The sequence below is a fragment of the Mytilinidion resinicola genome (genome assembly GCF_010093595.1).
Source record: "Mytilinidion resinicola strain CBS 304.34 unplaced genomic scaffold BDZ99scaffold_5, whole genome shotgun sequence".
In the NCBI taxonomy this organism is placed as follows: Eukaryota; Fungi; Ascomycota; class Dothideomycetes; order Mytilinidiales; family Mytilinidiaceae; genus Mytilinidion; species Mytilinidion resinicola.
In genome coordinates this window covers 1,224,556-1,246,318 of record NW_022985441.1, presented here as the reverse complement: position 1 = coordinate 1,246,318, position 21,763 = coordinate 1,224,556, and the positions used below count along the sequence as shown (strand labels likewise).

At 52.2% G+C, this 21,763-nt stretch overlaps 11 protein-coding genes across 11 annotated transcripts; 4 read left to right on the top strand and 7 right to left on the bottom strand.

The window, feature by feature from the left end:
• Window positions 1-3,606: 3,606 nt before the first annotated feature.
• BDZ99DRAFT_473925 (uncharacterized protein) lies at window positions 3,607-4,597 on the top strand (the record flags this gene model as incomplete). The annotated part of the gene is made up of 4 exons (XM_033721861.1): window positions 3,607-3,637; window positions 3,858-3,944; window positions 3,980-4,180; window positions 4,257-4,597. The coding sequence occupies 4 exons, from the start codon at window positions 3,607-3,609 to the stop codon at window positions 4,595-4,597; spliced, it is 660 nt and encodes a 219-aa protein (XP_033580198.1).
• BDZ99DRAFT_382114 (uncharacterized protein) lies at window positions 4,598-5,445 on the top strand (the record flags this gene model as incomplete). Its single annotated transcript, XM_033715268.1, is given in 2 exon segments — window positions 4,598-5,264; window positions 5,279-5,445. Coding segments are annotated over 2 exon segments (834 nt in total), but the record flags the coding sequence as incomplete, so codon positions are not given.
• A 462-nt stretch (window positions 5,446-5,907) lies between these two features.
• BDZ99DRAFT_251851 (uncharacterized protein) lies at window positions 5,908-6,337 on the bottom strand. Its single transcript, XM_033713695.1, has one exon. The coding sequence runs from the start codon at window positions 6,237-6,239 to the stop codon at window positions 5,943-5,945; it is 297 nt and encodes a 98-aa protein (XP_033580196.1). The 5' UTR covers window positions 6,240-6,337; the 3' UTR covers window positions 5,908-5,942.
• BDZ99DRAFT_556602 (uncharacterized protein) lies at window positions 6,331-6,588 on the top strand (the record flags this gene model as incomplete). The annotated part of the gene is made up of 1 exon (XM_033727186.1): window positions 6,331-6,588. A coding segment is annotated over one exon (258 nt), but the record flags the coding sequence as incomplete, so codon positions are not given.
• Window positions 6,589-6,617: 29 nt separating this feature from the next.
• Window positions 6,618-7,260, bottom strand: BDZ99DRAFT_460511 (uncharacterized protein). The gene is made up of 2 exons (XM_033719399.1): window positions 7,056-7,260; window positions 6,618-6,997 (listed from the first exon to the last, which is right to left on the bottom strand). The coding sequence occupies exon 2, from the start codon at window positions 6,945-6,947 to the stop codon at window positions 6,756-6,758; it is 192 nt and encodes a 63-aa protein (XP_033580194.1). The 5' UTR covers window positions 6,948-6,997; window positions 7,056-7,260; the 3' UTR covers window positions 6,618-6,755.
• A 123-nt stretch (window positions 7,261-7,383) lies between these two features.
• BDZ99DRAFT_251835 (Pkinase-domain-containing protein) lies at window positions 7,384-10,024 on the bottom strand. The gene is made up of 5 exons (XM_033713694.1): window positions 9,052-10,024; window positions 8,831-9,004; window positions 8,659-8,784; window positions 8,228-8,612; window positions 7,384-8,172 (listed from the first exon to the last, which is right to left on the bottom strand). The coding sequence occupies exons 1-5, from the start codon at window positions 9,932-9,934 to the stop codon at window positions 7,785-7,787; spliced, it is 1,956 nt and encodes a 651-aa protein (XP_033580193.1). The 5' UTR covers window positions 9,935-10,024; the 3' UTR covers window positions 7,384-7,784.
• Window positions 10,025-10,706: 682 nt separating this feature from the next.
• On the bottom strand, window positions 10,707-11,551 carry BDZ99DRAFT_251831 (uncharacterized protein). Its single transcript, XM_033713693.1, has one exon. It carries the CDS (start codon window positions 11,414-11,416, stop codon window positions 10,910-10,912), a length of 507 nt encoding a protein of 168 aa, XP_033580192.1. The 5' UTR covers window positions 11,417-11,551; the 3' UTR covers window positions 10,707-10,909.
• BDZ99DRAFT_556596 (uncharacterized protein) lies at window positions 11,552-15,174 on the bottom strand. Its single transcript, XM_033727185.1, has 2 exons — window positions 14,860-15,174; window positions 11,552-14,632 (listed from the first exon to the last, which is right to left on the bottom strand). The coding sequence occupies exons 1-2, from the start codon at window positions 15,089-15,091 to the stop codon at window positions 11,688-11,690; spliced, it is 3,177 nt and encodes a 1,058-aa protein (XP_033580191.1). The 5' UTR covers window positions 15,092-15,174; the 3' UTR covers window positions 11,552-11,687.
• A 1,852-nt stretch (window positions 15,175-17,026) lies between these two features.
• Window positions 17,027-19,575, bottom strand: BDZ99DRAFT_486538 (DNA repair exonuclease; the record flags this gene model as incomplete). Its single annotated transcript, XM_033722782.1, has 8 exons — window positions 17,027-17,104; window positions 17,178-17,705; window positions 17,748-18,079; window positions 18,129-18,724; window positions 18,773-19,029; window positions 19,080-19,170; window positions 19,224-19,506; window positions 19,560-19,575. 8 exons carry the CDS (start codon window positions 19,573-19,575, stop codon window positions 17,027-17,029), a joined length of 2,181 nt encoding a protein of 726 aa, XP_033580190.1.
• Window positions 19,576-19,830: 255 nt separating this feature from the next.
• On the top strand, window positions 19,831-20,302 carry BDZ99DRAFT_381178 (mitochondrial ribosomal protein S19; the record flags this gene model as incomplete). The annotated part of the gene is made up of 4 exons (XM_033715222.1): window positions 19,831-19,873; window positions 19,925-19,940; window positions 19,999-20,178; window positions 20,260-20,302. 4 exons carry the CDS (start codon window positions 19,831-19,833, stop codon window positions 20,300-20,302), a joined length of 282 nt encoding a protein of 93 aa, XP_033580189.1.
• BDZ99DRAFT_438220 (transcription initiation factor IID, TAF10 subunit) lies at window positions 20,271-21,539 on the bottom strand. The gene is made up of 2 exons (XM_033717612.1): window positions 21,207-21,539; window positions 20,271-21,137 (listed from the first exon to the last, which is right to left on the bottom strand). The coding sequence occupies exons 1-2, from the start codon at window positions 21,468-21,470 to the stop codon at window positions 20,709-20,711; spliced, it is 693 nt and encodes a 230-aa protein (XP_033580188.1). The 5' UTR covers window positions 21,471-21,539; the 3' UTR covers window positions 20,271-20,708.
• Between the last annotated feature and the right edge of the window lie 224 nt (window positions 21,540-21,763).

Below are 21,763 nucleotides of genomic sequence, written 5' to 3'. Positions count from 1 at the left end.
ACCGTAATCTGAAAACCAGATCATAATACAAGTCCATTCTCTACGCATGCCGCCGCCTCTATCCAGGATACAGAATTAACTTCTAGCCCTTATGTTATATAGCAGAGGTTGGGTGCACCCGCTGATAGTCCAGTATTCGCAGCCATGTCTCCAGAGCAGTCAATACGAATACTTGCATAGTCAAAGTCGAAGACTCAGGTTGAAATTGATGTGAACTCTGATTTCTATAGACGTCTAGCTAGTTGTATATATACTAGGGGAAGGAAGGGGGCCACCCCCAGGGTGGCGCGCTAGTAAGTTCAGATGAGCCCTGCACAGCTGAGGCTTCAGCTCGGTTCTCTACAGCTGAGATTTCAGCTGGGTTCTCTACAGCTGATGTTCGGAGAGTAGCTTTCTGGCATATGAGTTGTTGATCCTAGGTTGTAGTGCTGCAACCTGAGTCAATAGGTTAGGCTTTTTCAAGGCTTCTAAGGAAAGAGCCTAGCGCAAGGTGAGCTCCAGCGTCCAGACTCCAGAGGGAGCCAGAACGGGACCCATGACGCTGGCGCGTCAGAATCGTGGAGGAGATTAAGAACCATGCGCATGCGGGCGTGGATTATGTCCTCAGTACAAGTGGTGCGCTGACCAAGGAAATTCAAGACGTCGAAATACCGGATATCTGGCTGTAAGCCCGCCTCGCCGCGAGGGCTCCACTTTGACCTGCCTACGATGCCGACCATTTTAAGGGAGCAGGGAGCAGGGAGGGTCGGTTGAGTGAGCCTGGCCACGAGTCAGCGAATGAGCCAAAACAGAATGTGACAGGCCAGCATCGACGGGAAAAATCGCAGCCGCGACTCACATCCCGCAAGCCATGGACTAAGTTACGCCCTACAGGCGAGAAATTGGACGACAGCCACGGCGAGTGATTGAAGACACGGGTCAGTAGGATGGACGAGCCGGCTGGCTGACTAAGGTGCACGGGGCTAACGTAATATGAGTGCAAGTGGCCATTGAGAGCATGTGGCCATTGAGAGCATGTGGCCACCCCACCAAGCGACCGAGGCCAAATAATGCGAATTGCTTAACCACCAGCAATTCTATTTGATGTGGCTATCTACTATCTGCTTGCCTGCCGCCTAGGGCACGTACGTACATTATATTCTGTTGATTCGCACATGCTGCACTTCGGTTTTACTCGTTGCTGTTGCTCGGGTGCTGCCTCTGCTGCCCCCTCTGCAGCCCCTTCCTGTGCACCTTATGCACAAACGGCTGCTTCTGCCCCTGATAAAACACCCCCTCTAGCTATATACGTGCGCTTCCTTGCCTTTTTTTGTTTTTAGCGTTAATTCTCCATGCGCAGCTTCTTAACTTCGCTTTCAAGCAGCATATAATCTGCTCAACAAGCCGTCCGTAGGCCCGCTTCAGCACAGAGAAACAACTAATATCAAGCGGCTGCAGCAGATGTATTGAATGTGCAGGCATGCAGACAACAATAATATTGTGTTCTAGGCAGAACTGATCAAATTCGGGGGCAACATAGCTGTTGTGGCCGTCCAGAATAAGCATCCGATGCGTGCCAACTGTGCGATCTTTTGTATGCTTATAGAATAGATTTAGCCAGGTAAGGCTAATCTTATTTGTTATCCAGCTATTCTTACTAACACCAATTAACCATTATTTGCGATTCCATTTAGATTTTAGGTTGTCGTGACTCTTAACAAAGTTATATGCCTATTCCTTGTTGACCGGTCGTGATCCAGGGTGCTGGGTAGCAAGAATGCTGGCCATCTGTCCTACAGTGCGTACTCCAGGTGGCATGCCGCGTTTATCCATTGATAGAATCCACTGCTTGAGGCTCTCTTCTTGTGCTGGTGTGAGACGGCGATTTGGCGCGACAAAACCGCGTTTTGGTGCAATGCCGGCGATGCGGCGCCTGGCGGTTGTTCGGGGCACATTGTACGTTGTTGTGGCAGGTTAGAGGGCTTTAAATTGGCCTTGTTTGAAGCTATTGATAGCTAGAACAAGTCTAGCCTCTTGAGAAAGGGGCTCTTGCTGTTGTGGGGAGGCCATTGAGGTTGTTGTTGTGTAACGCGTCGCGCGATTTTGGTGGGTGGCCACATGCTCTCAATGGCCACTTGCACTCATACTACGTTAATTAACTTAACTAGTCCCGAACCCTCCTGCCCTTTCTGCACCCCGCCGCGCTTTGGATTTTCACTTAAATTACTGACCATCTCACCATTTGGTAGCTCAACAAGTCGTCTTGCTCGAAGATGAATCCTCCATCACCAGGCTATCCATGCCAACTTCCGCAATGACACCGTCCTAGGAGTCCTCGACACCAACTCCCCTCTCCGTGAGCCTCACTCAGCTCAACATCAACTTAGCGACTGCGATTACCTGTCAACCTTCGTACGCAGCGATTGCAATCCGCGACTGCAACAGCTAGACTGCCTTAGGAAAGCCTAACCGCCCTCCCGCCCTTAGAAAGTCGATAATACCGTCAACAACAAACCAATATCCCACTCCAGCTCGTCCTACTCACGCTTACGGGCCTAGCAATCTCAGGCGTACACCTGCGCCAAGGCCCCAACGCTCTGCCGACGAGCTGTCATTGTATAGAGCTTAAACATATCCTACCATCGCCGCTTCCGGCCGCCGGATACCGTCTTACTTTTAGAACTGTGCAGCTTCTAGAGCCCTGTAATTTTAACGTTGACGGCGACTAGATTTGGACCTATAATCTAAAAACTAGATCATAATATAAGTCCATTCTCTGCGCCCGCTAATGATCTAGCATTTGTGGGAGGAGATTGTACGAGGATGAGGATCGCACGAAGACGGGGATCGCACGAGGAAATGTACATGTTGCACGTTTAGTTTGTTGCCTATGGCCCCACCTTTAGCCGTATTTGCTAATTTAACTCCTTGAAAGAGTCTTCGATGTCCAGAGGGGAGCCAGAACAGGACCCATGACGCCGGTAAGCGCTAGTGTTTAAAGGGGGTTAGAATAGGCCCCATGGTTGCTGGCGCGTCAGATTTGTTAGGGAAGTGGTAACGCCAGCGTAGTAGCCAGAGCCAGAGGGGACCGTTTTTAGGCCACTTCTATTCCGAGCACAAATAGGCTATGAGCTAGGTAAGTTAGTCTTAAGGTTCTTAAGACGGTAGGCTCTTACGACGGTAGGTTCTTACGATAGCAGGTTCTTAAGACGGCAGATTCTTAAGACGGCTATGGTCTTGAGACAGGCATAGCCTTAAGATGGCGGCATCTTACTACGAGGACGTTCTCCAGACCCGTCATGCCGATTAGACTACTTCTGGCGCCTATTACGGGCTCGGCCGCATGCTCTTTGCGGATCTATATAAGAACTTTCACCCCACACTAATAGGAGGTAGCTGTCACGATAGTGCTACAAGCAGGGGGTTTAAGGGCTTAAGGGGGAGCGTTGATTAGGTGCTAAGTACAGTACTAGGTGAAGAATTAAGACGTTGTGTAAGGGGCGGGAAGACAAGGGCAGGGAACGCGAAGGTAAATGGGCGAGGGACGTGCGCATAGCGCGAGGTCTTGCGGAGTTAGGTGACAAAAATAGAGGTTGACATTTTGCTGCAAATTGTGGTGCAGCAAAAATGCCGGAGCTTTGCCGCAAGTTGTGGTGCAGTAAGATGCTGAGTTTTGCCGCAAATTGTGATAGGGCTTTAGTGGGAGGGTGTCATGGGTCGATACCGTGACACATGTGGGGTATATGTAGCCCTTTATTTGCCTGCAGTTGTTCTGTTCTTTTGGCGTAGTATCATAACAATGGGGCCCAAATTCGTGACCTAGGATAGATTTGAGGCCCCTTGCTCGAACTTGACAATTTCTAGTGAGTACATCTAAGACTGCGCCGCTGAGCCGAAGCTAAGCCAGGCCTGGGCCGAACTCAGCCACACCGGCATAGGGTCACGTGAACAGTGGGGGTTAGAAAGTGTGCACTTTGGGGTAGTATAACACCTACCCGAGCTCTTGCTCTGAGTCGGCCCCCAGGCTACATCGAGCCTGAAGATGATTGGTACTTGAAGCTGTGTTTAAGTATCGGGGAGTACGGAGGCGACTATTACAATAGTATATCAACTAGCTTTGTAGCCCCAGGAGAGCTTAGGGGCCAGGGTCGCTTTAAATACTCGAGTGGATCAAAACATCTAAGTGTTTATGCAGCCAAAGGTAAGGTCTTACCTGTTAACGATGATATGCGTCTATTTATCACCTAAAGGCATAGAACCAACTAAAACCTCGCTAGACAATCCTGCATCCAGATACATCAAGAAGCGCCCCTTCAATACCTCCCCCGATTCGGAGGAAACATTCAGGTTGGCACGCGGTTGGATGGCTGAGTGCCAAAATCCCCACGGCGCCTGCCCAGGGTTTCAACCGCTTCAGATGCCCTCCAGAGTACTGGACGTAGGAACAGAACAGCTCCCAGAAACGCTGAAGGTTGTGGAAACATCGGGCTTACAAGTAGCTCCTTACATGGCGTTAAGCTATTGCTCGGGACCAGTACCAGGCCTGACCGCCTTGGCCCGGAATATCCAACGTCTAGAACCAAATGTTGAATATAAAGATCTTCCAAGGACGCTATAGGATGCTGTTCGCACTTGTCGAGAATTGCGGATACGTTACCTTTGGGTTGATGCTTTATGCATTCTTCAAGATGATCCTATCGATTGTGCTCAAATTATCTCCTCTATGCCACAGATATATAGCCAGGCTTGTATAACTATTTTGGCATCGCGAGCATGGGGAAGCCATATTGGGTTCCTAGGAGAAAGAGATTTAGGCGATTTACTTCTCCGGCCTGATGAAATCTTTAAAATCGGCTACATTTACCCTAATGGTGAACTTGAATCTATTATTCTCTACGGCTTAGTCTTGAACATAAGACCAGAACCAATAGAAGAGAGGGGTTGGACGCTCCAGGAAAAGTTGCTTTCTCCTCGGATTTTACGATACGGACCACAGGCTTTATTATGGGTTTGTAAGTCTTCGTACCCACGCAGCCAATATATGGACGGAGGTAAAGTGAACTCGGGCCGGACAATCGATAGCGTACCAAAAGAATTGAAAGAGTGGTATGAGCTAGTGAATGAATACAGTAGACGAAAAGTTGCCGTGCCTGGGGATAGACTTGTCGCTGTTGCAGCAATCGCCGAGGAGACAGGAAAGATCCTTAGAGATCGTTACCTAGCCGGTATATGGTGGGGCTCAATGCCTGAAGGACTACTCTGGAGGGGTCCGTCTGGGTCTGGCGGTATGCCTGAAAAGAAACGGCAATTGTATGTATAGCACCAACGTGGTCATGGGCTTTAGCTGATTGTGTTTCTTGTTCGACCAATCATGACACCGGGGGGGATTTCCAAGTTGAGGTATTGAAGTGCGAGACACAGCTGAAATTCTCTAACTTACTATTCGGTGCTGTTGAATCCGGCTAACTTGTCGTCAGAGGACGTCTAAAACCTCAAAAATATTTCCCGGACAAAGTACACGAAGTTCGTATTAGCGAAGACACTGTGGGGAGTTCCGAGACTGTCGAGGATTCTTTTATGCCTGAAGGGGAACCTGTGTGCGTCGATATAAGCTGGGACATTACTGAGATCGAACTCGATTCCTTAGTAGAGCAAGAAAACGGCATCGACTTTATACGAGTACAATATTTGGAGTTTTATACAAAACAAGGGTGGTATCATTCAGAATTTACCTCTACCGGATTATTCCTTCTTCCATCCGGCGACTGCTTTCAGCGTGTCGGACTAGCCACATTTCACTGGTATTTGAATTCCAGCGACGCAGCCCAGAGACGCAGTGCTCTCACAAAGTGGCGTGACGAGGTTGAGCCACAAGAGATTGCAATTATATAACGACCAACATTCTGGAACCTTACTTTGGATTTGCCTAAGAAGTAGAAATTTTCCTTAGAGTGCGGTGTTTCCTAGTTACTTATAGAAGCAAATAACTGGCCTGCGCTTAGCTGCGTACTTCGGAGTGGACGACGCAATTGGAGATTTACTTGGGCCCCAATCATGACGACCAAAGTCTTACCGGAGCCGGTTCCTATTACCAGAACCACCTGCTCGGCTGGCTGAGGCCCCATAATGGGAAGCACGCCATTCCGCTGGCCAGGGACCCGGAATTGCAGGTCCGGCGCATTGTACAGTCTCCGAGCAACGGCTAGTAAATCAGTCTCACTTTTCCTACGCATTTGACCACGCTTGGAAGCATCAAGCATTCGCAGTGAGAGCGTCTCCGAAGCCCCTCGTGGCCTCTTTCCTTGGAGAATATGGTCGAACCGGAAGAACGTACGCCAGCTCTCAGATGCTCAGGCATTGTATTGTTGTTCGGGGTATATTTGTATCATAATCGCAATCATTTTGCTCGCCCATCCAGCTTTGGGGCAAACTTCGTTTAAGTATTTGAAGCATCCCATGATATTAGTATCGTACTATTCAATAGATCCTCTGTCCTCATCGATTGCGAAGAAAGTAAAGGAGAGATTGTCACTGGAGCAGCCTATTTTGTTGGGCCAATCAGGCTTCTCCTCCTCCACCTCCTCCTCCTCCTCCTTCTTCTCATCCCCGCCCCCCCTTTCCCCCTCCGCCTCCTCCCCGCCCGTCCGCTCCACGTGCTCAGCTTCCCACGCCGCCTCCCGCACCCTCCGCGCCTCCGCCAACCGTTCCAACATCTCAATGAACTCCTCGCCCTCGAGCGTCAGCATTGGTCAGAACGACATTTGAAAAGCCCGAGACTAGACTGGACTCGTGTCTTGAACGTCGCCGTCGCCGTCGTCGTCGGAGTCGTCATCAGAGGAGTCTGTGTCGGACGAGTTTTCCGAGTCGGTGTGCTCATCGTCGTCGTCCTCATCGTCGGAGTCGGTTTCATCGTAAACAAGATCGGGTACGTCGAGCACACCCATAGTGTCCTCCGAGCTCGAAGCCATGATCTCCTCAAAAAGCTTTTGATAAGGCAAACGTAGCAGGTAGAAATCGTGTTCGTGTCAATTTGAAGAGATTTCAATCTCGAATTCTTGGAAAGGCAAACTTACCAGGTAGAAATCGTGTTTCGTGTCAACTTGAGGAGATCCTCAATTTCGAGTTCTTGGAAAGTGGCTGCCCAACACTAACCACGGCTCACTTCAATCACCGGACAAAACTTCCACACCACACAACACAACTTCTCAAATAGTAAAAAAAAACCGCTTTAATCCGCTACTTTCGCACTTTATAACTACCAGAGAAAAAAAAAATTCCCGCAAAAGAACCCGCTTACTCCCAAGCCCCAGCACTGGAAAACGCCTGAAACATATCCACAAGTAAATGAGAAAGTGACTCGCAAAAAGAAGCAAAAAAGCGTACGTGAACGAGGTTTCAGCGCCACGATGCTAAAAGCCCCCCAAATGGAAAAAAATAACACGCTCTTCCTCCTCGTGGATGATTAAACAAATGCTGATTCGATGAAGAGAAAGAGAGAGAGAGAGAGCAAGTCAGTAGAGAAGCCCCATGCCAGTCGAACAATGCCCCAGACAGGAGGATGAGAAGGATAAAAAACGAGATGCACAAAACAAGTTCTCCGCCGTCACCGCCTGCCTGACCCTGCTCTACGAAGGAGTGAGTGAGTTCAAGGAAAGCCAACACGCTAATGGCTCCTAAAAGTCTCGGGCACATGCTATGATAAGTCCGAGTAGAGCGTCAGATAAAGAGATAAAGGTATAACACAGTTCTTTTTCTGTTCAACATCCCCTAACACCTTTTGCGCGTGCCAACCTCATTAGCTACGCCTACCTCCTGTTACTCTGCCCGTAGTCCTCTTGCTGAAGCTGTTGCTGGTTCTGATCGTCGCCGTCGTGGTGTAATGTCACGCTGTTGAAGTCTTCAAACGGATCTGCAATCTCAGCGCCTGGTGTCGAGAGACCGGAATCTAACGGCACGCCTTTGGCTCTCGCTGCGCTTATATCTACACTCTGGCTCTCCTTCACGTTGCGGAAGTTGACAGTATCAATGCCGCGTCCTTGGTGTGGAATCATGGGGGGCTTCGTATGTCGTAGTAGCGCCCACTGCGTTGTGCGGAAGAAGGGGTGCGTTTTTACGTCTGAGGCGCCGGCACGCGATCCGAGGCGGCGAAGCTCGTCCTTTATCAAGAGTTTGCGGACGAGGGATTTGCAAAGACTTTGAAAGATTAGTTCGAGTTCAAGGCTCGACAAAGAGCGCGGGATAGACTTACTTTGAGACAGACGGAGCTCCAGAGCCTTCTGGGAAAGGCACGTCATCTCTGAGAATGTTCGCGAATGTTGCGTTCCGATTTTTACCCTTGAATGGCGTCGTACCATACAACATCTCGTAGACCAATATACCCAGCGTCCACCAATCCACCGCACTTGTGTGTCCGCAGCCCTTGATGACCTCCGGCGCGATGTATTCCTCGGTTCCCACAAACGAATTCGTCCTGAAGTTCGCTATACACGACTTCGTGTCGATCGTAGGTAGGTTACTTGATGAGGTTCCGTTTCGGCCATTGACAATCATTGTGGGCCTCCCTCCTGGGTCTGACTGTTTCGAGAGATCGAAATCTGACAACATGATGTGACCTGACTGATGCAGGAGAATGTCTGGAAGAATTAGTAATGGACGTAAGTAACGATATGAGTTGCTCACTTTCTGGTTTCAGATCACGGTAAATGAAACCCATGAGATGGAGATATTCTAGAGCGGCTGTGACCTCGGCAGCGTAGAATCTCGCAGCATCTTCGTCCACGCACTTGTTCGGTCGAGTTTGAAGAGCTAGATCTGTTAGCATAGAACCTTTCTGTCTCGTTGAAATGCATACCTCTGAAAAATTCTCCTCCGCTGCAGTATTCCATGCACAGGTATAGATGGTCCTCGGACTGGAAGGAGTGATATAGAGTAACGATGAACGGATGATTGCTGGTTGCAAGAATCTCTTGCTCTGCAAGAGCGCGCTTGATCTTGTTCCGCTTGATCATTTCCTTCTTGCTTAAAACTATATATGGTTAGTATTGGTGCCTTAGTTGGGAAGCAGGATCCCACCTTTCATAGCATATAATCTGCTGGACTTCTTTTCTCGAACGAGATAGACCTTCCCAACGTCTCCCTTGCCAATCAACTTGATCTTATCAAAACTGGCGGGCCCAACCTCCACATTCCGCACCTTTATCGAATTGGAGCTGTACGTTCTCCTGAATGCTACGGCATTTCGGATCTGTCCAGGCGACGGGATGCCATTTTGAGGAACGACTGGCATGAGGTGTCCATTATCCGTCAGGGTTTCGACCATGCTTAATGTCGATGAATTGGCATGTTGTACCAGAGGCTCCTTCCCGAGCTCTGCGGTCTGAGGCCGGCCGTCGTTTTTGCTGCTACTGAACAGGCCTTGGGCGTTGGGGGCAGATGCCACGCGACGCAGTTTCCGAGCGAGTTCTTCCTTGCCGGCTGTTGTGGCTTGGTCATTGGCTCCACTGACGCCGTCAACCTTGGTTGTGGTAATCCGCGGCGTGTCTGGCGGAGATGGGGGCACGCTGCCCTCATTGTGATGGCGCAGGGGTGGCGGCCCCTGGTGAATGAAGTATGGATTGGAATGAGCGGTGGGCGACAGGCCCTCATCGAGAGGATTGCCTTCACTAGCTACAGTGGTGGATCGATTCCGATTGATGTGTGGCAAGAATCTCGACTGGCGGAACGACTTGGACTCGGACTTGTTGGGCGGAGGCACGCCATCGTCGGACTGCTTCCGCTCCTTGTTGTCATTGTTGCCCAGGCTGTTGATGCGGAAGAAGTTTTTTATTTTCTGGGAGACTTGGCTGTTGGAGCCATTGACGGCCTTGTTGGAAGATAAAGGGAGGCCGGAGAAGGAGCGCTGTTTCTCGGGCGGCAGCGTCGAGTGCCCCGAGGCGGAGCTGAAGAGTTGTGTCATGGAGGCGGGCTACGGCGTGCGGTGCATTCGAGGAGCGGCTCAGGCGAAGGCTCGCGGGTTGCAGTGAGAAGGCGGTGGTGGTGATCAGGCTGGTGGTTAGGAGCCCTGGTCAGATAGCCATGTCCCCTCTCAGTGGGTTTGCGGGGGCTCGCCGGCTGGAAGCAGGGTGGTCGGGCGAGGATGTCGAGGTGCGGGAGAGGACGAGTAAGAAGAATGGGGTGGCAGTCGAAGTATGTCGCGGCGCTCAGGTCAGGAATGCGAGCGGTGGTGATTGCTGAGCACCGGCTGGGGAGCAGCGTACACGGGCGTCCTTTGGTGGGGAACCAGCACCGTGCCACGACGGGCCAGTTCTACAGGCACAGCGCCGGCATACAACAGCAGGTTTGACAGTGGCCGTAGCATCTGCTCATGCTCGCCATGCCACACTGCGGCTGCGCACCAATTGCCCGCCGTGGCCACCTGCAGCGCCCTCTTCTGGCCCCTCACACGACCTGCCTGATGTGAATAGCAGCTGGCTCTGTCTCGCCGGCCGGGGCGTCTGGAGCCTCTGCTGCGCCTCGCACAAAGCATCCCACGCCCTGACGAGCGGGATGGCTACCTCCGCTGATTTCCAATCAGCTACGCAAAACCCCCGGGCACGCAATTGCACACGATAATAATCCACACCCCGATGCTGATATGTTTCCGCTCAAAACTGCCCAACTGGGGGCGGGACGCTGCAGGCAACGCGTCCGCTCTGGACCGCCCATGCCTGCAATATCTGCTGCATCTTCTACCGTGAATTCGAGACCTGCGCCATTGGTCGACTAACTGTACCTTTGTAGTAGCGACCTTCAGCTGCGGAAGCACGATACCTATCTCGCCTTGGTGCCATGGCTCCGCTGCCAGCTTTGCTGCCGCATCTTGGCGAGCTGCTATTTGCTCGCTCCAAGATCGGCGCCATGGTTAGAGACGTCAGTCGTTCCTTGCTTCACTTCAACACATCACGACGACATCACGACATAGGGGCCTCGGTTTAATACATATTTGAACTTCCCATTGAATCTGGTACCTAGGTACATGCCCGCCGAGAAGAATCATAGAAGAGAAAAGCCCTATTGCTCTAGGACTGTACAGATTGTGCAACTTTTGAAGTATGGTTTTGTGGGTTTTTAAAGGGAAATCAAAGCTGGGGACTGTGTGATGGGGTGTGAAAGCAAGATGAAAGCACTGTGATGATTTTGTGAAAGCAGGGTGATGGGGTTGGGAAAGGAGCATTAGGGAAGTGTGAAAGCAGGGTGAAACCATAAGCAAAACTCCATGACGAAACCCATCGTCGAGGGTAGACAATCCAGAAAGTCCATCGCAGAAGAGGACGGTCGCTCCGAGTGTCCGCCGCCGATAGCATGACCATTGCAAATGTCCATCACAGAAGAGGATAGCCGTTCCAAAAGGTCCTTGCAGAGAGTGGTCCGTCAAATAAGATATACTCGAATAGAACATGTTGTCCCATCACGTAGAGAGTCGTCCGAAGACAGAATAGTCGTTGTGCCGTGAAACAGAATAGTCGTCGTGTCGATCAAACTCCTGTCCATTCCAAGTGAAACGGATATGCAGAATGACTTGTACGCCGCAGTCCCAAAAGAGAATTTCCAGAGGCAATGGCTACGCCAGCATCCAAAGGTGCGTCGTCGACGTCGAGATGAAAAGGTTGCGAGAAGCGATGTAAGGTAAGACTTTTGTTCCGCAAGCAGTCATCCCGTGCCGTTGATGCTTAGTTCGAGAGCGGATTAGCTTTCTTGTATTGCTCGATCTCCTCGGCCTCCTTGGCCTTGATCTGGCGGAAGCGCTTGCGCCAGTCCTCGCGCCACTTGGCCTTCTCCTCCTTGGTGTCCTCCTGCTTGTGGGAGCGGACCCGGTTCAAGGCATTCTCAAGACCGGCCTTGGCGGGAGACTGCCTGCTGGCCTTGTTGGAAGAAGCAGGACCCTTGGTTGGAGAGGAAGACTTCCGCTTGCCAGCCTTATTGGAAGAGGACCTGAAGCAGGAGGCCTCAGCACTGTCATTGTCGACACTCGTGATCGTGACCGGCTCAATCATCTCAGCGAGCTCGTCCATAGCTCCGTCGAGACCAGAAACACGTTGGTCCTTGCTACGACCAGCGCCAATGGTGCCAACGGGGTTGTGGCCTGGAGTTGGCGGAACGTAGTCGTAGTGGCCCGGGTAGACACGCTGAGGGCCGGTAGAGGAGCCAGTTTTGTTGAACGCGCCCATCTGGAATCCACGTGGAAGCGAGTGATGATTCGTGTTCTCGGCGGGAGAACGCTGCAGCGCCATCGAGTGACCATTGCCGTACTGCGATTCGGCGAGTGAATCACTGCCGTTCGTCACAGGCGACAGTCCAAGACGCGCCTCGCGCTCTGATTCACGCCGATGCAGCTTCTGGAGCTCGATGACGTTCTGGCAGAATGCGGCGGAAGTATTGGGACCCGGAGACTGCTCTGCAACCTTCTGAAACTCAATGACCTTGTTGACGAACTCCATGGTACGGTTGTTGAAAGGCTGTTGATCCTCCCAGATGTTCTTGTTAGGGCTGAACAGGGCGCTCGGCGGTCCCATGCGAACATTCTCCTGCGAGCGAGCATTCTGGTCAAACTGTTGCTGGGAAGGGAAAGACAAGCTTACTGCTGAGTCGTGTGGGGTCAAGCCGCTGCCGGTGTTCTCTTTCGCCGAGCGCTTGGAGGCCTGGGTGTCGCTACCTTCATTTCGCACAGCCATTCCGCGAAGGAAAACGACCGGCTCCCGGAGAACTTCTGTGAGGCCTTCTGAGTACCCCTGTATAACTTCTAGAACGTCTGGAAGGCCTTTATGCATCAGACCAGCCTGGTAGCCTTCCTGATAGGTAGTCAACATGTGCTTCCCGCGCTTCGACTTGAGTGGGGTGGGCCAGTTAACAGGAGCACTGAGTTGGCCTGGGACCATGGCCTTGGAAGCGCGAACAGACGCATTGGGAGTGCCCATGTAGCTTGGGGGCTGTGAACCTGCATTCGAGACCTGTAACATGAGGTCTTGGTTGAAGGACGATACACGATTGGTCAAAGGCGAGACCTGGGTTGAGAGAGCAGATCGGGGCTTCTCTCCACGGCTGCCAGCACCGCTGTTCCATGGGCTATTTGGCCAGTTCTTTTCAGGAGTGGTCGGGCCAGCGTTCTTCGTCACGGATACCTGCAAGTTCTCGGTAGACGTCAGGGGCGCCATCCTAGTAGACGAGTGCTCGTGCGTATTTGTGGGGAAGAAATCCGCAGTGGTAACGCTCGAGACGCTGTTCTTGTGTCGGACGGTGCGCTGGGAGTTGTTGCGAGTGGCTCCTGATTTCTCGGGAGAATCTTTGTTCTCAAACAGCCAGGCGTGCTTGGACGAGACACCCTCATGCGGGGTTGGCGACGGAATCGGTGAAGGAGTGGGTGGGATGAATGGCGCATGCATTCCGTTGTTGCCGGCTTGATTGTTGCCCTTTGGCTCGTAAGTCGGGCTCGTCGGATCAAGGCTGGAACCCTGAGTGACAGGCTGCTTGAAGCCATCGCGAGGAGCTTTGATCTCGACAGCATGGGATCGACGAGTGGCGGAATTGGGCAGATTCGGGGACTCTTGCATCTGAATCGCGTGGTTGGTCGCGTCATTGTTGATGGGCAGAGCAGCACCATGAACAGAATATGGCACCAGGTCGGTAGACATGCCTGGTGCGACATAGCCGTTGGGGTAGAGCATGGTCGCGGAGTTGAACATGCCGTTCTGCGACGCGCCCATGTGGTTGACGGGGAGCGCGATCTGCGAGTAGTTCGAGTGAGCCGGCTGCTGATACTGCGGGTTGAAGCCGCCGCGGTGGTTGGGGCTCATAGCAGGCATCGGCTTGGCCTCGAGGGCCTTGATCTGTCGTCGGAGCTGGTCGATCTCAGTGACGAGAAGCTTCTTCTTGGTGACAAGATTACTGTTCCAATCCTCGGTGTGCAGATCCCGCTCGAGAACCTGGGTCTGCTCCAAGTAGCGGTGCTCAGCCTGCTTGGTGGCCATCTCCTTCTTGAGACGGGGGAGCTCGAGGAGCGAGTCGGGCTGGGCGCCCATGCCGAGATTGGTGGAGGAGCCGTTGCGACTGCCGGGCATGGCGAAGGCGGGCACGGTGAGATGGTTGGCGTTGCCACCGTGGTTGACGGTACCGTTAGCAGGAGTCATGACGGGATACATCCAATTGTTCGCGGTCCGGAGTGCTGAGTTGAACGTGTCGAAGGCGGCCAAGGGAATGATCTGGTCGTTAGTGTAAACACAGGGCTGGCCAAACGAGTCGTAGGCGAGCGCGTTGGGGAAGGGAAGGCCCTTCAGGAAGTCGGTCGCAGGCTGTGCCGGGAAGGTGAGCGGTGGAGAGAACTGCTGAGTCGAGCTCTGGCCCTTGAAGCTGCCGTACGGGTAGCGCGGTCCGCCGAGGGGAGGAAGGTCGCTGGGAACGATGCGTCCACCAGCCGTGACACGGAGACCGGGCGGACTGCCGTGCTCCTTGAGGAGTGCCTCTGCTTTGCCGCGCTTGACTGAGGGCGAGGGCGATGGCTTCTTTCCCGCGGTGTTGTTGGCAATGGCGGCGGGCTTGCTTGCGGTCGACAGGTGCGCGCTGTTGCCGTCGGAGCGACTGCCGATGAAGGAGACAGATGCAGAACCGCGGAGGACGTGCTCTGTAGTTAATTTGCTGGTTAGCGGGTGTTTCAACGTTTCTGCGCAAGGCGAAAGCGTGGCTACGAGCTGCCGGCAAGGCGTGGTGAGACGAGCGACAAGGAAGAGGAAGGAAGCTCGAGGGGAAACGAAAGATATAGGAGCATGCGCCGGGCGCCGGGCAGCCGCGGCAGTGGGATGTTGTCGGGGAGACGAGGACGCCCTGGTTGTCGGGGAGACAACAACTCACCTTTGATGGCGTCCTCGTTGGGGAACTTCTCGATCGACACGGCCGACTCCGACACCGAGTCCCGCATGGCGAGCAGTTCCTCGACCTTGTACGCTTGTTGAGGCATCTCTCCTTCCGCTGTCTCCAATATTGTTTCCAACAGCTGGCGAGCAGAGTCGTTCTCTTGACGGCCGAGGTGATGACCGTGTGCGCGAGGAACGAAAGGCGGAGCGAGGGGAGAGATCTGCCACATTGTCAATCGACCAACCAAGGGACCACGGGTGTCCTTGGGATGATCAAGAAGACTAGAATGTGAAGCTCTCCCACCGACAAGCAACGTCAAGAAACAAACGCGAGAAACGCAACGCTGGGTGGGCAGAGGAGTGGTGCTGGGGAGAGGGGAAGATCTCAGCCCTACCTGTCAACAAGGTTGTCGAATGATGTTGTCGAGCGAGCGTGTTGCTATCCAAGAGTCCAAGCTGGTTGCAGCAATGAAGGAAAGAAGACGGTGATCGAGCTGGATGCAAGATTGTTGTGGATGAGTTGGTGGATGTCAAGAGGAGAGATGAGCTGCAGATGGATGAGAGTAATGGCTGTCCTCCAGGCCCTCCTGCCAGTAGATGTTGATGCTATGAGGAAAGATGAGAGAGAGATGGTGGTGTAGGAACGATCGTCTGGGGGTGGCTACGTTCTTATAGTGGGCAGGAGCGAGCCTTCTCGCTTCACTCTGCTCGCACGTGCCTCCTCCATTCACTCGAAAGTTCACCAGGGGCGTTCAATTGGCTCTGTAAGCGAAGAGGTCGGGCTACTGTCAGCCAATAGGAGCCCCCGAGCTGGTCCGCGATCTTCACCTCTTTGGCGTTGAGCCGGTGGAAGCGCGGTTGAGAGGCAGGTGCAAGCTTTAAGGAGGTCACCACGGAGTAGCAGGTGCCTATGACGTTGAGCGAGGCAGCTCTTGGTCTATAGGCGCTTCCTGATGTAGCTTAGCCAGGTACAGAGCGTTCCAGGTTGAGGGGATGGACTTAAAGGAGGTGAATTCTCCAGATACCCAAGCAGGTTCAAGCGCGTGTAACCACCAAGGAACGCGGAATAGACAGAAAGTAGAGTTGCAAACTTCTTAGGTATTATTTTGTCTCCTTCACAGATATCCGTACACCTTCCTGTAACTGCTTGTGGTGCCTAAGATCTGTGAATCAGGGGGAAGTTCAGCATTATGGACGACTGTTAAACTCGCGAGGCCACCTCAACAACGATAGAGGAGTGCACGCAAATAGAAGAGCAGATCGTTGCTCTAGGTTTCGATCAGTATGTTGAAGCGTTACACGCACTAGCTCCCTAGGACGAGAAATGGTATTCGAGGACTGGTGTAATTGAGGTTGGGGCCAGACAATTCGTGACCGGCTGGAGGACTTTTGACATCGTTACCGAAAAGATAGAAGTATATTAGACGGGGAACATACCTGCCATCGATGTTGGAGCCCCTTTTTGCATAACCAAGGCTTCTGAGATCGTCAAGCTCACAGCAGGTCAAATGAATGCGGCTCGTATTCGGATAGGGGCACACACGCGACCTCGATCCTAGACTTTCGGTGGGCATTAGAGGCCTTCTGAAATTGCCATGGAAAAAGCATGGCATCTTGTATTCCCGGATTATTTTCAGTGTTACGCTCCTTCTCATCAATGCCTGGACGTGTTACATAGTTGTTGTGGCAGATTCAGCGACCGGACTAGGTACCAGGTCAATGATTTAAGAACCCAATTCACTATCCACTGCTCCAGTGCTATTCTTGATTATTGTAAGGCCCCTACTTAGCTGCTTGGAGTGATCAAAGGAAGCGGCGCATTGATCAAAAGCACATGATATCACACCTACACTCTGCTCTGACAGAACTTACGCCCTGTTCAAATCGTGATGTTTTAAAAGCTTCGAGCAATAGCAAAGGAGCATGCACATAATTATGGAAAGATGCTGCGCCTTACCAAGAGCGTGTCACCAAGGAGAGTCAGGCGGAATTGAGTGTACATTGAGAAAGTGACGAGGAAATTTCAGATTCTTTTCACATTGAAGAAAGCAAGCGACTACTGTCCTACCTGCATAAACGCCAGTCGCTATGCAAGTCGCTCATAAAAGGGAGAAGAGCACATTATGAAAGAGGTAGGTACACACGAGGAGCCGGAAATCATCGCCTCATCTTCTGCTGCGTGTGCCCCTCGTCGGCGGCAACGTCTCAAATGCGTCGTTGTCATCGGAGATCTCATCGTCGCTCTGTTGCTTGCTTGTTAGTATGCCCGGACGTCCCAGAAAGAAGAGAAGATTTTAAGTCTTCGGCTGTACTTACCGGCTCTACGGCTTTTTTACTCCTGCCGTTCGTTTGGCTTCGCTGTGTCCCGGCCTGAGAGAAGTCTATTGTTGCCTGCCTCGAGCTGCGAGCGGGCGCCTTCTTCGCCGGTGCTTTGGGAGCGGCTTTGGTTGTAGTCTTAGCTACAGGCTTCTTTGCCTGGGCTTTAGCAGGCTTCACGAAGAGACTGTCCTCCTCATCCTCTTCTTCGTCATCCTCATCAATCATGATCACGTCATCGTCCTCTTCAACTTCATCATCCTCGATAACTTTCTTCTTGCCTCGTCCAGCCCGAGGAGCTGGAGCTTTCTTAGGTGCTGCCGTAGCTGTCTTGCGAGTAGTCACAGCCGTTTTGCCCCGTCCGCGAGCAGCGGGTTTCTTTGCAGGAGCGATGGCAGTATCGTTGTCTTCGTCATCTTCAGCCTCTCCGTCCGTGTGGATGAGGGCTCCCGGTTGATCCGCCCAGTCCCCGTCGAGGTCGGTGTCCCAAGTGTCGGGCTTCGGCTTTAGTTTAGCTTTCCTCTGCGTCTATAGTTAGTTACCGCCCCTAGTCATCAATAGGAATCTTACAGTCTTCTTCAAAAGCCCAGCAGAGAACAGCTCTTCTAGCTTTGACTTTTGGCGTTGCAACTCATCGACGATCTCATCCTCCTCGATGTCGTTTGACTCGAGTAAATGCTTGACCTGATTCGCCAAGCTCTCATTCACGAACATCTCCATTGCATGTTTATCGTCTTTATCAACAAATTGGCTGACAGCATCTCCAAAGGAGTTCTGAGGCAGGATGGTAAGAGACTGCGCGGTGAGGAATTCGCGCACCAGCTTCTCGACCTTGACTGTGTCAATCGATAACTGAGCAAGAATGGATTCCTCGGGCAATTCCGCATTAGCATTGGCCGTTCCTGTGCATTATGTCAGATGTTTACATATAAGATCTGGGTCCAAACATACGTCTAGCTGTTGCTTTCTTGCGATAGAACTGAATGACGTCGCTGACATTCGCAACTTTGTCTTGGAATCGGTTTGAAAAACGTTGAGGATTCTCGCAATCATATCGGCCTCCCTCAGGCGCTGTGTATTCCACGCGCAGACGTATAAGCGGCAATGGTGCTACTATCTCTTCATCCTCCTCCTCATCTTGGTACGCGAGCCACTCGGTCTTTGCATCTGCAATTAACTTTTCGACAATCTCTATCAAATGCCGGGTAATGACAGTTCGATTGTTGTCATTCCTCCACACGTCCTTCAACGCTCTCTCCTCGGACAGAACGATCTCTTTCATCACGAAAGGACGGACTGTCTTCAGTCGGATTGGTTCACACTTGAACTCCTTGCCAGTGATGCTGACTATAGCAACCTGTTTTGGAACCGCTTCGCCCGGCATAAGGGAGGTAGCTACCGACGAGCCTGGTTGCATGACATGGAAACCCATTTCTGGGTTATATCGAGGCTCAATCAAGCATTCGTGTTCGTGGCCCCACACTACCAGATCCATAAACTCCGGAAGGAAGTTTTCTGGCAAGTAACCAGTTTCGGTATATGCATGGCTTCAAATACATAAGCGAGTGCGTATGGCAATAACATGTTAGACTTACTGGTTCTGATGCACGCTCATGAGATTGAACCAGTCATCTTTCTGAGTGCCAGGTTGGAAGAACTTTACATTCCCGTCCCGGAATGTGCGGAACAGTCTCTCATCTCGCACGTTGCTCATTCCATAGAGAGCAAGCTTTGTGCTCCCCTTTTGAAGCAGGACGGGTTTGACAGCAATGCTATCTGACTCAGGGGTTCTTCCATAGTAGTTCAGCAAGCCAGATATCTGCAAGAGGTCGAGTGCAGCAAGATGGCCCTCCTAGATAACGTGAGTTAACTCCATCTCAAGAGGTTGATGAGTAAACGTACTCCTGTAGGATCGTCATGGTTGCCATGTATTGAGAAGACCGGTATTGCTACGTTGATGTCTGGATCTTCGTAATTGACATGATTGAATGCACTATCATCCTATGTCAGTATCAACAGCGGCGAGCGACTGTGGAAATACACTACCCTTGAAAGTTCTCGCTGGCATCGCTGAGCATTTCCAGCTCACACGGCTTCTCGCCGAAGCAGTTCATCCGCAGAGACCGCATGACCTGATACATAGACTTCCGCGAGGGCTTGTTATCATGGAACAAGTCTCCAGCCAGCAATACCATATCTACATCCTGCTCTTTTGCGAGGCACATTACTTCGTGGAAGCTCTTCCAGCTGTCATCTCCACGAACCGCATCGCGTTCGTTGTAGCCTACATGGCTGTCCGTCGCCACAAGAATGCGGATGGTATCCGCGCCTAGATATCATACTCAGCGTGGGATACATGTGTTTTTGGGATGGAACACCTACCAGTAGCTGGAGGCATATTGGGCAGTGCGGGCAGTACCGGAAACGTGAGAACGCAAGCAAAATGAAAGTCAGGGTGGCTTCCCCTCCTCGGCGGTGCCTCTTCCTCGAGAACTTGTAGAAGGACCGTTCATGGGGATGAAGCGCGAGACGCGGCTCAAAACGCGCTTTGCAGCCTGCTGCCAAGTGAATTTGGGGCGTCCGCACGTGCCCGGCTTTTTCGAGCAACCTCATTCATGGTTCGCTGCAATCTCACCTCCGTTGTCTATCATCAATGTTTCCCACACGAGCGCTCTGGGCGCGATCCGTCTGGAAAGGTATGCTCTGCCTGACTCCTCAACTCAAACATCTGCTAATGATGTGAACAGGCCCGCACATTGTCCCGTACGCCCGCTCTTCCATCCCGTTGTATCTTCACCACCCTGACAGATTGACCATACAGTCTCCCAATCATACGACCGAAGCCCGGCGAAAAAGTGCCTCCGATCAAAACACAGGCCCGCGCTGCGACGATTCTACCGAACTTCGTCGGCCTTAAGTTTCAAGTGCATAATGGGAAGATCTACAACGACATAACCATCACGGAGGATATGGTTGGGCGCAAGCTGGGAGAGTTCTCTCCGTAAGACAAGCTTCATCTAGAGTGCTCAGCGTTCTCGATGGATAGCTGACACATCTTACACAATGGCTAATGTGCGCCTAGGACGAGGAAGAAGTTCACCTACAAGCAAACGAAGAACAAGTGAAGGCAGTCATTGGATAGGAGAATGGGTATCATTGGGCGGCGTTATATGCCTTTCTTGTACTTCTATTGTACAACTTTGCACCATAAAGCCTACCTCGCTCTAAGCCATCGTGATTGTCCTGCTCGCAAGATCCGTGTCCGCCAGAGTAAACGCAGTCCCAACGCCAGTATGCCACCCTCGACCGGCGCGCATTTTTCAGTCCAAGTTGGGATCCTACCCAAAGTCACTCGCCCTGCCATTGCTTTGGATGATTTGTCTCCATGGCCCGAATGCTCTTTTGGATGCGAGAAAGTGTGAATAATGATAGCAAGTTGTCGACCCCCATGCGCCGGCCAGCCGTCCCTGCGCGGCCGGATCTCTCCCGCAAGCTGTTGCTTCGATAGGTGATCTTTCGATACTGGTATGACTACCGGTAGAACTCTCCTCTTTTAATGTTGACCCCATATTCTCCAACTGCCATTCCCAGATCTTCCATGGAGAGGACGGTTCGCCCTTGACTCCCACCTTGGCCACCACCACCATACCCAGGCCTCTGGACCCCGAGATTGAGACCTTTACCGGCAGGTCCTCCCTCTTTACCACCGGCAGCGCCGCTAGCAGCAGCTGCGCCCTGAGGTCCGGCACCGCTCCCAACCGCTCCAGCAAGGCCTCCCATGGGGTTATTGCTTGTCGTATTCGATGCGCGTATTCGGGAGAATTGGTAGGCATCAGCGGCGATATCGGCAATGAATTTTTGAGTCGCAAGCGCGAGAAGACGGGCGAGATGCGGGGATGTTTGGGGTGGAGGTGGCAAGCCAGCGAGCGTTAGGTAGTAGTTCGTCACAGCGTCTGGGATCTACATGTGCAGAGTGATCAGCCAAATGCCCGTATACCCTATGTCATATAAGAACCAGGGCACTCTTACGATAGGCGCATAGTCGTCCATCTTGCCCAAGAACTCGCGCAGAGTTGCATCTTTCTTTGCCGATATCCGCGCCTCGAGCGCCCCAGCACCCACACCCGTACCATTGCTTGTCGAAGGTTCCATGTCATTCGCGCCATCGAGGTTCATAGGGTCCGCTTGAGTGTCGTTGGGCCTGAGCTCAGCTTCTATAGATCGGTCGATATCATCAGTGACCTCGGCGTTGGGGTCGGTGCCGGCCGGCTGGGAAGCGGTCTGATCGGCCATGGTCGAGGTGGGTTTTCCAGTGGGTGGGTAATGAGAGGAAAGTCGTGGACCAGACACCCTCAAATACAGTGAGGTTGTTGGAGGCTTGACGATGAATCGCGCTGCGGGCAGCACGCACTGCCAAGGCCCTTCGGCCCGATCTTTCCCGAACGAATCATTTCTCGCAGATCGCTTTGACCTTTTCCAAGGTTCACATTAGGCCACCATTTAAATAGATATGCCCTCGAAGGAGGGACTGGCAACTAACCGCAGATAACTGAGAACTCGAAACTGGAGCCTGTGCTGAATGCGCA